The 15,000-nt window shown below is 26.9% G+C and overlaps 1 protein-coding gene across 1 annotated transcript in view; it reads right to left on the bottom strand.

Moving 5' to 3' along the window:
* LOC122252521 (constitutive coactivator of PPAR-gamma-like protein 1 homolog) overlaps positions 1 to 15,000 on the bottom strand; it is a 114,195-nt gene that overhangs the window by 75,661 nt on the left and 23,534 nt on the right. The window contains exons 3-4 of the mRNA XM_086541562.1: positions 751 to 923; positions 200 to 313 (exon numbers count right to left, since the gene is read on the bottom strand). Of these exons, the coding sequence (XP_086397688.1) occupies positions 200 to 313; positions 751 to 923 (287 nt within the window). The remainder of the gene's footprint in view (positions 1 to 199; positions 314 to 750; positions 924 to 15,000) is intronic.

Raw genomic sequence — 15,000 nt, 5'->3', positions numbered from 1 at the left:
ATAACAATAATCATAAGAATAATAATCATACGAATAATGATAATGACAATAATGATACTAATAATTGGAATAACAATAATAATAAGAGCAATAACATTACTATAACAATGTATCACGTGATTTAAAATAAAAAGAATCTAAGGAAAAGGAAATGAACAATCCGGAGAGAAAGATACAGAAAACTGACTCTTCTACCAACCACTTGTATATTGAGGTGGCGTAAGGCCATGCGCAGACAGGTCCGCAAGCCAACAGGAGCCACCCACCACACTTTGGGGGGAGGAGTGCCCTTCACCGTCACATGTTTCAGCACCTGCATGAATGATATCTTGAAATGATATTGGAATTCTACACGCATGTCATGTTATATTTATATGATATAGGAATACTTATATGAATACTCAATATATAAATAAACAGTTACTTTCCTCTTTATTCATTCTTGATTTTGAATTACAACACAAACATTAAAAATTATGAAACAATGAATTCATGCAAGAAGTTAAGAAATATATCAATCTTTCTTTATATAACTATAACTATGAAGAACATAAATGAAAAAAAATTGATGTCCACAATAGCGAACAGAGAAAAATGCATTCATAAATATCTAAATCACTGCCCTATTCCTCTTCCTTGTTTCATTAGCTTCAACATCAACTACATCCTTTTACAATCATATTTTTCCTAAACTCACAATATCGATAACAGCAATGTGAATATCCAGAATAAATGAAGCAAAGAACTCACCGAGTTGACATTTCTCCGGAGGGCAATTTGACTGCGCGACCACTCGTTGAGCCGCTGCTGTTCGAGAGCACCATTGAAGAATACAGCCAGCTCTATGTTGTTGCTTTGCACTGTCTGGATAAGCACCGCCAGAAACTGCACCATGCGATTCCATTGGCCACCACACACCCAGTCTGGAAGAAGGGGAGGGAGGAAGGGGGAGGAATGAGTGCAGAAATTGAAAGATTTGAGATATCTTTTTCTTTCCTTCCTTTCCTTCATGCAGAAGTAGAAAATGACAGAGGTATAATTTTTTCTTCTTTTTACTCTAATTCAATCAAAAAAGATATATATATATTATATATCATATATATATATATATATTATATATCATATATTTATTATATATATCATATATATCATATTATACATACTTATCATATTATATATATATATATATATATCATACATATATCATATATATCATATCATATAGATAACATATATTATATATGTCATATATGTATACCATAAATATATATCATATAGATAACATATATTATATATGTCATATATGTATACCATAAATTCCCGCCCCCCCCCCCCCCCCCTCCCCTCCCCCCCCCCCCCCGCCCCCCCACATTTATATATCATATTATACATATATATATCATATCATATATATATATATATTATATATATCATATTATACATATATATATCATATCATATATATATATATATCATTTATATCATATATATCATATATAGCATATACACATAGATATATACATAACATATATACCATATATATTATATATATTATATACATCATATATGCATCAAGTATATATCATATATATCATATATATATCATATATATATCACATATATTGTATATACATATATATCATAAATACATATATATCATAAATACACATATATCGTATATATGTATATATCGTATATACGTATATATCTTATATATGTATATATCTTATATACGTATATATCGTATATATGTATATATCGTATATACGTATATATCGTATATATGTATATATCGTATATACGTATATATCGTATATCCGTATACAAGTATATATCGTATATATCGTATATACGTATATAACAGATATTCTTATATAACGTATATATGTATACATCTATATACTATATATACATATATATTGTATATACATATATATTTTATAAATGTATATATCATATATACCTATATATAATATATATATATATATCATATATATCATACATATCTTATATATATCATATATATATCATATATATGATATATATATAATATATGTCATATGTCTCATATGTATACCATATATATATCATAATTATACCATATAAATATATATCATATACATATATCATATATATAATATATATTATGTATCATATATATAGATATAATTTATATATATATATCTATGACACATACTATATATATAAATATATGTTAGATATATATGATATATATAAGATATATATGATATATGATATATATGATAAATATGGGATATATATGATATATTTATAATATGTATGATATATATATGATACATATGATATATATTATATATAATGTTTTTTATATATGATATATATAATATATATGATACAAATATGATATATATGATATATGATAAATATCATATATATATATATATATATATATGATACATATATGATATATATGATATATATATAATATATATTATATATTTGCATATATGTATATATGGATAAAAATTATATGAAAATGGATAAATGTAAATATGTATATGATATGTATATATGTATATGATGTGTTTATATGTATATGATGTATTCATATGTATATGATATGTATATATGCATGGTGTATATTTATATGATATGCATAGATGCATGGTGTATATATGATATATATACTATATAAATAAGATATATATAATATAAAAGATATATATAATATATATGATATATATAATATATATGATATATATAATATATATGATATATATAATATATATGATATATATCATATATATATGATATATATCATATATATATGATATATATAATATATATGATATATAATATACATGTGAGATATATAATATACGTGATATATATGATATACATGTGATTTATATAATATATATATGATATATATAATATACATATGATATATATAATATACATATGATATATATAATATACATATGATATATATATATATTATACATGATATATATAATATACATGTGATATACATAATTTACATGATATATATAATTTACATGTATATATATAGACATATGATATATTTATTACATATAATATACATATGATATATATATCATATATATATGATATATATGGTATATATATGATATATTGATATACATTTGTATAATATATTATTATATAATGATATTATATCATATAATATATTATATATGATAAATGATATATATAATATATATGATATATATACAATATACATAAAATATACATTCGATACACATACGATACACATATGATATACATACAATATACATACAATATATTTACAATATATTTATGATATATATATGATTATATATGATTTACATATATGATTTATATTTATATATGATTTTCTTTTATATATGATTTATATTTATATATGATCTATATTTATATATGATTTATATTTATATATGATTTACATATATGATTTATATATATATATAATTTTTATATATATATGATTTATATATATGCTATATATGATATATATATATATGTAGGATATATATGACATATATATGATATATATGATATATATGATATATATATGATATATATGATATATATGATAAATATATGGTATATATGAAATATATGATATAAATTATTATTTATATGATATATATGTATATGTGATATATATAAATATATGATATATATAAATATATGATATATATAAATATATGATATATATGTGAAAGATATGTAATATATATGATAAATATAAATTATATGTATGGTACATATATGTGAAATATATGATATATATTAACCCATTAACGACGGATGACGTGTTTTTACATGACGCAGGACCTCTTGCCTGACAATGGGCGTCATGGCGTTCGGGGATTTTGGATCACTATGTTATTTTATTGTATTAAAAATAATGAGTGAGTGAAGTTGACAATTGCAGTCATAATTATTATAACTGCCATAATACTAAGCAAAATGGTTTTCAACTCACTTACAAAACCTAGATGGCACCACTTTCTCCTAGCACCAGCAGGAGAGAGAGCCTTGAATGGCACCCATCTACGGTCTCTAGCAAGCACTATCTCTATAGAGTGATGGCACATAGCAAGTTCCCGACCTCTTGCTCTAAAGTACCGCAGGGAAAGAAGGGGGGGGGGTGAAAGATGTGCAGCCAGAACGAGAGGAGACCGGAAGGTGATCTCACACCATGCCCAATGCCTACAATGTACCACTGTGCCAGTAGGGATGCCTTTTATTGTGGCACTCATTGTCAACAAGCACAAGTTTCCTTCCTCTTCCCCTACCTCTTCATTTTGGATGAGTTATAAGTTTCTTGTTTGTTCATGACAGCACACAATTATGAAAAAAAAAATAAAGTTGCTTTTTGTTTGTTCCCCCCTAAAACAGTAATAACTTCTATCACATTGAGTATAAAGAAAAAAAATGAGTTTGATATGGACCCTTGACCATACAATTTTTAGTCAACTGCAGAATTGGTGGAACCTGTGATATGACAGATATAAATTTCTAAAAACAGTAAAACACACAAAAAAACAAAACACAAAGATGGATCTAGCTCTACAATGAGTGACTAAAAGGGAGTGGGAAAAATCAAATTATGTTGCAGAAGCTGCCTCAATCAGAAATAAAACTCATCCTGGATCCTGTGTAAGCAAATCTATCCCCCGTTGGCAATGGGTTAATGATATATATCATATATATATGATATATATAAGTGATATATATCATATATATTGTATGTATATGATATATATGATATATCATATAAATATATTACATATATATCACATATACATATCACATATATATATTATATTTATATCTATATAAAATATATATATTCGTATATTATATATATATCATATCGTTGGCACATTCTCTCACGAGTCAGCACACGCTGACACAGGCGGGCTCGCCTCAGTTCATACAAGCCCGGCGTAGCATCTGCTCCGCAAGTCTGGCTTATCCTTATATATCATATATATCATATATATATTATATATATATCAAATATATCATATATAATCCTATATATATGATATATATACATGATAAATATTAATGTTATATATATATATCTATATGATATATATCATATATAAATATATATGTTATAAATGATATATGTATCTTTATATATGATATATATTCATTATATATATATGTATATATAATATACATCTATATGACATATATATGATATATATATATATTTATATATATAATACACATATGTATATATGATGTATATGTATAAATGATGTATATGTATATATAATGTATATGTATATATGATGTATATGTATATATGATATATATGTATATAAGATGTATATGTATATATGATGTCTACTATATATGTGGTAGATGTCTTGATGATATGATATATAATATATATGATTGATATATATGATGAATTTTTATTTATATATATATAGATATAGATGATATTATAGGAGTATATGATATATATGAGACATATCATATATAAGATACTATTTGATATATTTGAGATATATTTCTTTGTTTTTACATCATTTATGTAGTTATATTTATATTATATATAAATAGATGATAGTTTTGTTATTGTTACATGATTTTTTATTTGTTTTTCATATTTATATGATACATTGACATTTATAAACTTTTTGATATATATATATTAGATATATAGTTTTATATATAGATATATATATATTTATTGTAGTTTTTTTTATATAATTAGAATAGAGAGATTGTATTATAGTTAGATTTATTTATATTGATCTATATATTTTTTTTTATATATATTTAGAGTTATATATGTTTTAATATAATTAACATTTAGGATATATATTCATTTAGCATTTATTAGCTTATAGATATATATATTATCAATATCTTTAAATACTTCTTCTAATGTTTTTGTATATATTAGTCTCATATAGATATACCCATATAAGATATATATCAATTTCATTAATCATCATATACTTATTGTGTTTATATATTGTTAATTTAGTTATTCAATATTTTTATATATTATCCTTAGACATTATAATAATCAATATACATATTCTGTATAGTTTAGGTGCAGTTAGTTTTCCACATTATAGTCTTAGTGAGAGCTCTGTGTCAGCAAGGTGTGTGTTTAGAGAGTAGTGATTGTGTGAGATTTATAGATATTTGATATATTAGTTAAAACATTTATTTATAAAAGTTTGATTGTGAAGATTTAGATATATATATATTATAATTGTTATATATGATATATCACTCATTTTCAGATTTATATATATATAACTGTATTGAGTATTTGTTCTTTTTTATTGCTTAGAATGAGATGAGTTTTGAGCATTGTGGTGTGGTTGTGTTTGTGTATTAGAGAGTGAGTTTGTGTGTGTGTGTGAGTTTTGAGAGAGTGAGATTGTTTGAGTTTGTTTGTTTTATTGTGAGAGTTTAGTCTGGTTTTCTGTGGTTGTTCTTAGCTAGATTGTGAATGTCTGTTAGTATTGTGTGAGTGTGTCTTTGATACAGAAATACTGACTTACAGACATGACTGAGTGTTATATACAGATAATACATAACAGACATACAGACATACATTATGAGGTTTTGAGTGACATACAGTCTTACAGGGATTCTTTATGTCAGTATTTATTTATATACAGTAATTCAGACAGAATAAGTAATGAGTGTGTTTGTAATGGTGTGAGATCATATAGAGTGTTTTTTGTGTGTGTTAGAGAGTGTTGTAGGTTTATGTATGGAGATGTTGTTGGGGTGGGTGAGTGTGGTGCGTTTGTTTTGGGAGGGATGTTGGGTGGGTGTGTGTTGGTTATCGTATGGAGTTATGTGTTTTTAGTTAGTTATTGTTAGATGGAGGGAGGGAGGGTTTTATGGTATTGTTGTGGTTAGGTTTTTGTTTGTTTGTTTGTTGTATTTTATTGTTTTGAGTGTTGTTGATGTATGTATGTATGATGAGTGTTGATGGGTAGTTTGATTTAGAGTTTTTTAGATTTATTTTTTTGATGTTGGTAGGTAGGTTTGTTAGAGTATTTTTATTTATATTTAGATATATTATATTGAGTTTTTATAGGTGTGATTGAGGTATGTAGGGTTGGATTGTTATATTTTGTTATTTTTGTTTTTTATTTATATTTATAGTGTAATATATGTTATATATATATAGATATATATCTTATTTATATCTAGATATGGATATAGAGATTATTTATTATGTTTTATATAGTTATATAGATATAGGATATATAATATTATGTTTATTTAGTATATATTTATTATATATATATAAATATTTATATAACTTACAGACATATATATATAACTGACATACAGCGGCTCCGCCTCAGTTCATACAAGCCCGGCGTAGCATCTGCTCCGCAAGTCTGGCTTATCCTTATATATCATATATATATCATATATATATCAAATATATCATATATAATCCTATATATATGATATATATACATGATAAATATTAATGTTATATATATATATCTATATGATATATATCATATATAAATATATATGTTTGAAAAATGAAAAAAATAATTTGGGGTTTTTATCTTTTTATAGATGATATAAATTCATTATATATATATGTAATATAATTAGTAATATATATATATATATATTTACATACATTACATACAGACATACATATATTAGATTATATATATATTTAGTTATTTTTTTATATATATATTTTTCATACTTACATACATACATACATAGAGAGTTATTTATTTTATATATACTACATACATATTGTGTTTTTTACTATACTTACATACTTACATACAGATATGTGAGTAGATATTTAGTTAGATGTTGTATATTTATATAGATATATTATATATATATATATATATACATTCATTCATTTATAGAACTGAGAGTTTTATTTTTATTTTTTTATTTATTTATTTGTTATTTTAGAGTTATATATGTTATATATATGATGTATGTTTGTATATACTATATAATTTAGAGATATACATATATATATATTATATATTATATTATATTGGATATATATATATATATATTTTAGTGTTGTTGTATATATGTATGTATGTATGTATATTTATATATATATTTATATTATTAATATATAGAGTATGTATGGATGTTTGTATGTTTGTATGTATAATATTTATTTATTTTTTTAGTATATATATTTATATATATATATATTTATTTACATACAAACTGACCTAATACATATATATATATAAGATACATACTTACATATATAGATATATATACATACATACTACTTACCATACTTACATACATACATACATACAAATTATAATACTACATTCATTATACTTACTACCATACTTACAGAGATACATACATGTATATTAAGTTATATACATACTAATTTCATACATTACATTCATAATACATTATACATTCATTCATACTGACATATTACATACATTTTTATATAAATAGATATATTTACTTTACATACATAATTACATAATACAGACATATATATATATTAATTTATATTATTATATTTATATATATTATATATTCATACATACATACATACATTACATATTACATACTATATATATTATAATAGAGATATTCTCTATACATGACATACATATGATACATATTATATTTTTTTATATATATAATACACATATTATGTATGATGGATATGTATGTATGTATGTATGTATGTATGTATGAATGTATAGTATTGATAATGTATTTGTATAATGATATGTATGTATGTAAATGTATATGTATGTATGATGTCTATCTTATAGATGATATTATATTGGATTTGTATATAGAATAATAATATGTTGATATATATATAATATAATTTATATATATATATGATATATAGGATATATATGATATTTAGATTTTATTTTGATATACATTATCATAATAGTTAATATTTGATATTAGGATATATATATATATGATATATACAGCATATATATAGTATATATATATATAAGATATAATATATATATGAATAGATACATGATATATATATGATCTACATATATATTATGATAATACATGACAGTATAAAACTTATATATATGGTATATATATTATATTACTAGGTTATGTATGTATGTATGTATGTATGTATGTATTTATGTATATATATAATATATATATGTATTGTATATATAAAAGAATATGTATGTATGTATCTGTATATATATATTTATATATATATATATATATATATAAATGTTTTATATATATGCATTTTAGGAATATATATCATTTATCATATATATAGCTTATAGCTTAGATATATCATATACAAAATACATCATATACATATTAGTTATATATAAGTCTCATATCGATATTCCAACATAATCATATATATATCAATATACATTAAATACATCATATACATATTGTTTATATATAAGTCTCATACATATAACAACATATCATACAATATAACACATATTACATACATACGTCATATAAGAACAATTCTGTATACATAAGGCATTCATATATACATACCACTATATCGATATACATATCACATATACATCTATACATATATATATATATATATATATTATTTAATTACATACATATTTACATATATACATACATACAATTGACATTCTATACATTTTATATTATACATACATAACTATATATAACATATATACATATATGACATACATACATACATACATTACATACATATATAACATACATACATAATTATTATACATACATACATTTAAACATACATACATACATGTATGATATTAAGATATATATAAATATAATAAATATATGTATATATAATCTATATATATATATATATATATATATACAGATATATATATATGTATATGAAGTAAGTATGTATGTATGTATGTATATATATATATACATATCTCGATATATATATTCATACAGATATATATATATTTATATTAACATACATACATACATTACATACATACATACATTATACTATATACATACATATATATAGTTACATACATACATACATACAAATATCTATATTTATACATACATACATACAAATATATATATATATACATATATATATATATATACATACATACATACATACATACATACATACATATATATAACATGTATATATATATATATATATATATAACATTTTATATATATATATAATATGTATGTATGTATGTATGTATGCAATGTAAATGTATGTATGTATATAAATGTATGTAATGTATGTATGTATGTATGTATGTAATATATATATATATATATATATATATCTATCTAATCATGTATGTATGGTAGTACAATATAAATAACTATGAAAGTATGTATGTATGTATGTATATAATGTATGTATGTATGTATGTATGTATGTATGTATGTATGTATGTGTGTCATATATAATATATATATATATCTAGAGTATATATATATCTATATATGTATAGTATGTGTATATATATAATAAATAGATAATATAAAGTATATATGTATGTATAGTATATATGTATGTATAAGTATGTATGTATATATGTATGTATATATGTATGTTATATAATATAAAATATATATATTACATATATAAATAAATTATATATATTATATAATATATGTTAATGTAATATAATATTATGTATGTATGTAATATGTAACTATATGTATATATATATATATATATATATATTAAATATAATATACATACATACATACATACAGACAGACATACAGACAGACAGACATACACACACAGACATACATACAGACATACATACAGACATACATACAGACATACATACAGACATACATACAGACAGACACACATACATACAGACAGACATACAGACATACATACATACATACATACAGACAGACATACAGACACACAAACATACACACATACATACATGTAATGTATGTATACATATATATATATATATATAATAATATATAATTAATTAACATATGACATACATATGTATGTATGTATGTATGTATGTATGTATGTATGTATGTATGTACATACATACATACATACATACATACATACATACATACATACATACATACATACATACATACATACATACATACATACATACATACATACATACATACATACATATATATATATATATATAGTATATATATACATACATACATACATACATACATACATACATTACATACACATTACATATATATATATATATGTTATAATATATGTATATATATATATATATATATAAAAAAAAATTAACACACTCACTCACACTCTACAGTATTTCAAATGTATGTCCTGTCAGTCAAAACAATCTCAAACTCTCAAACACTCACTAAAACTCCTATCAAACTCACTCTAAAACTAAAACCACCACCCTCCCCACCATACCATCTCTCTATAAATACAACATACAACACTCACCACTAACCACCCACCCTCCCAACCAACAAACCCAACATACATCCATACAACCAAACAAACCACCTCCACCCTACACATACTACCTCACAACACTAGGCACCCACCTCATATCTAACACACTACACCATACATCCCTACAACCCACCCTCCCACCCCACCATACCTCCCTACATACTCCATACAAACATCCATACCACTACATATATCTCAATCAAAACCTACCTCCCAACTCACATCCCTCCACCATATCTAACTTCCTCACTATCATCTATAACTATCAATCTTACTCTATACAACCATACCACCCTCCAACTACCACCCTCCATCCCCATCAAAAACAAATATATCTAACACCATCCCACTACATCCATCCATACCTCCCTATCACAATGTCTGACAGTACAGACAAGACATTTCATCTGTCAGTTCAGAATGACTGACTGACAGACTGACTGTCACGTCAATACAGTAAAAAGTACTGTATAACAATACTGTCTGACACACTCAATAAACTCAGAACTGTTGTAGTCGTTCTGTCAGTCAGTCTGACGAACTCTAACTCTCACTATTACATACATACAGTATTATTCAGACATGTACCGATCAATCACTCACACTAATATCTCCCTAACCTCACTATCTAAACCCGAACATACCTCCATCCCTCCCAACAAACCTTCAACCCTCCCCTCCCACCTCCACCCACCTCCCTCATACCTCCATCTGCCTCCCTCCCTCCCACTATCAATCTATCACTTACCTACAACCCAACCCTCCCTCCAACCCAACCTCCCCACCCACCCTCCCAGCACACACCATCCCCCCAAACAACCTCCAACCAACCCTCCCTCCCACCAACCAACCTACATCCATCACCACCCACCACCCCACCATCCCACCAACCCCAACCTACCACCCTGTCTTTTCTGTATACAATATCTCTTAATCTCTCTCACACAAACACACACTTCACACACTCAGACTAAAGTCTGTCATTCATTTGGGTACAACACTCTACAATCACCACACACACTCACAAACACACAAACACTCATCACATCCACCCACCAACCATCCCACCAACCCACCCTCACCCTCTAACTCACACACAATCACACACCCTACCTCCCTCCCACCCACCCACCAACCCACACTCTCTCGACCACTCCCACCATCCACTCCTACCACCCTCCCACCCTACCTCCCACCCACTCTCCATACAGTACATACAGTCATACATGTCAGAAATACATACTGACAGAAATACAGACTTAATACATACAGACTTTCAGTACAGAAAACTCTAACTCACTACTAACACAATCACGTCATTCATTCAGACATACTGACAACATTTCTCTCATACAGAAATACAGACAGTAATACAGACTGACAGACTGACCTTAGAGTCCACTCCTCCTAACCACAACTCTCACCTCATAACTCTCTCTCTCATATCACATTGACACCCTCAACACACACACACACATACTCATACATTCATACATACTTACAGACTACTGACTTGACACACTGACATACACACGAGACAGACCACAAATTACATACTTAAACTCATACCAGACCATACATTTCACTCACACACACACACCTCTCAATAAAACCTCACACACACCCACCAACCCACCCACCCTCCCACCCACCCTCCCTCCCTTCCCCCCCCCCCAACCACCAGCCCTCCCTCCCGCCCTCCCACCCTCCCACCCTCATCCCACCCACCCGACCACCCCCCGCCCTCACCGCCCTCCCACATACAACCCCCCGCCCTCTCCTACCAACCTACTCCAACCCTCCCATCCACCCACCATCCATCCCAACCACCAACCCTGACTTTACACATCAACTAACACACACACTCACAATTAAAATCACAGACACTCTTCTGTAGACGCTTTATGACATACAGTCTGTTCTGATCTGTCTGTCCCACCCTCCAACCCTCCCTCCCAACCACCACCATCCCAACCCACCTCCCACCCAACATCCCAACATACCACCCACCCCCATTCCTACCTTCCTCCCACCCACCTACATCTCTCTCACACATCACTCAATCCTCATACCTACCTCCCTACAACATACCACCAACCCTACCTACCAACCTCCAACTCAATCTACTCTAACAATCACACTATAAATCTATCAACACTCCCTCAATCCGTACATAACCTGCAATGAGTAAAAAAATGTCAGATCAGGTAGATCGTGTGCGATGGGGGGGAAACTGAAACAGAAGAGATAAAAAAAATCAAACAAAATGGAAATCTTTAAACGTATGAACTCATGAACAAATTTATATGAAAAGTAAACTAAGTCTTCAGTCTTAGAAAGGTCTATCACAGTGGCCCTTATCTTACAATATCTTACGACAATCAGTCAAAAATTGGTATTTTTGGTCTGGATTAGGGAATTCCAAGTAGGTGTTAGTCATAATACTCAGGGGTGGTGCAAAATGTACAGTATCTTACAAAAGAAGTGAAAATGATTTAGCTTGTTTTACTTGTTTAGCTTGAAGTTACCTAAATTCTTTTGGTATATGTTGTGTTTGCCATTTGGGCATGAAACTTAATTTTCCTTTGATTTGAACAGCATTAGTTTGTGGAACAGTAGGGTGGGGAATAAAAGGTAATTTGACTGGCCATCAAGCCTTATGAAAAACACTCCCTTTGGATAAGACACATGAGAATGTGAGTTTGTATTTGAAACACATACATATTTGTATATCTAAGGATTATATACACTACATAATATTTTTTTCTTATGATTTTCAAATTTATAAAAGTGGAGAATCTACATCTTCCTCTAAATAACTGCAAAGCTAAAGGGTTAAATCATTAAAGATGAGCATACATTTGCTCTCCCAATCCTCAGGACAAGCACCCCATTTGAGTTATTTCAGAGCAACACAACTTCATTAACCCATCCACGACGGGGGAATTCTAGCCTTGAATGTCACAATGCCGGGGCGTTCGAATTATTAGGCCTAAATCAATTGAATGGCTGGCACAATCCTGTGCCGCCCAGCCACTGGGCTTTTGAATGAGCGGTACAGTACTGTACCACCCGTCCAGGGTGGGTTAAACAGGGCTCTCTTTTGACTCTCTTTCAATCACTCTTTAAATATTAGAGCCATTTTTATGTTTTACTGTATTATGAGATTAATAAATGCCATATAACAGGCATTATCAATGTTGCAGTAGATTAACTCATTCACAACAGATGACATATCACGCCATCAGAATATTTATAACATAACATATGTCCTTTCAAATTGTGAAGTTTTGCTATATATACACATTGCAGATACTTCCATTTTACATTTTTACCTTCAAAAAGAAGAAAAAATTACAAAACCACTTTTTGTCACCCCTTAGAATAGGATGGGTAAAAAATGCTCTGACAGGTATGCCTAGTTTCACGCCTTGGGAAATCTCATGGAAGGAAGCTAGTAGCACCTGCTATATTGCAGGCGGGAGCAATATTAGGCAAATATGTCTTGATTG

This window comes from Penaeus japonicus, unplaced genomic scaffold (assembly GCF_977035675.1).
Source record: "Penaeus japonicus unplaced genomic scaffold, GWHDUDI00000001_assembly GWHDUDI00000011, whole genome shotgun sequence".
NCBI lineage: Eukaryota > Metazoa > Arthropoda > Malacostraca > Decapoda > Penaeidae > Penaeus > Penaeus japonicus.
Note: the sequence above shows the minus strand (reverse complement) of the source record. Positions and strands in the feature narration are given on the sequence as shown.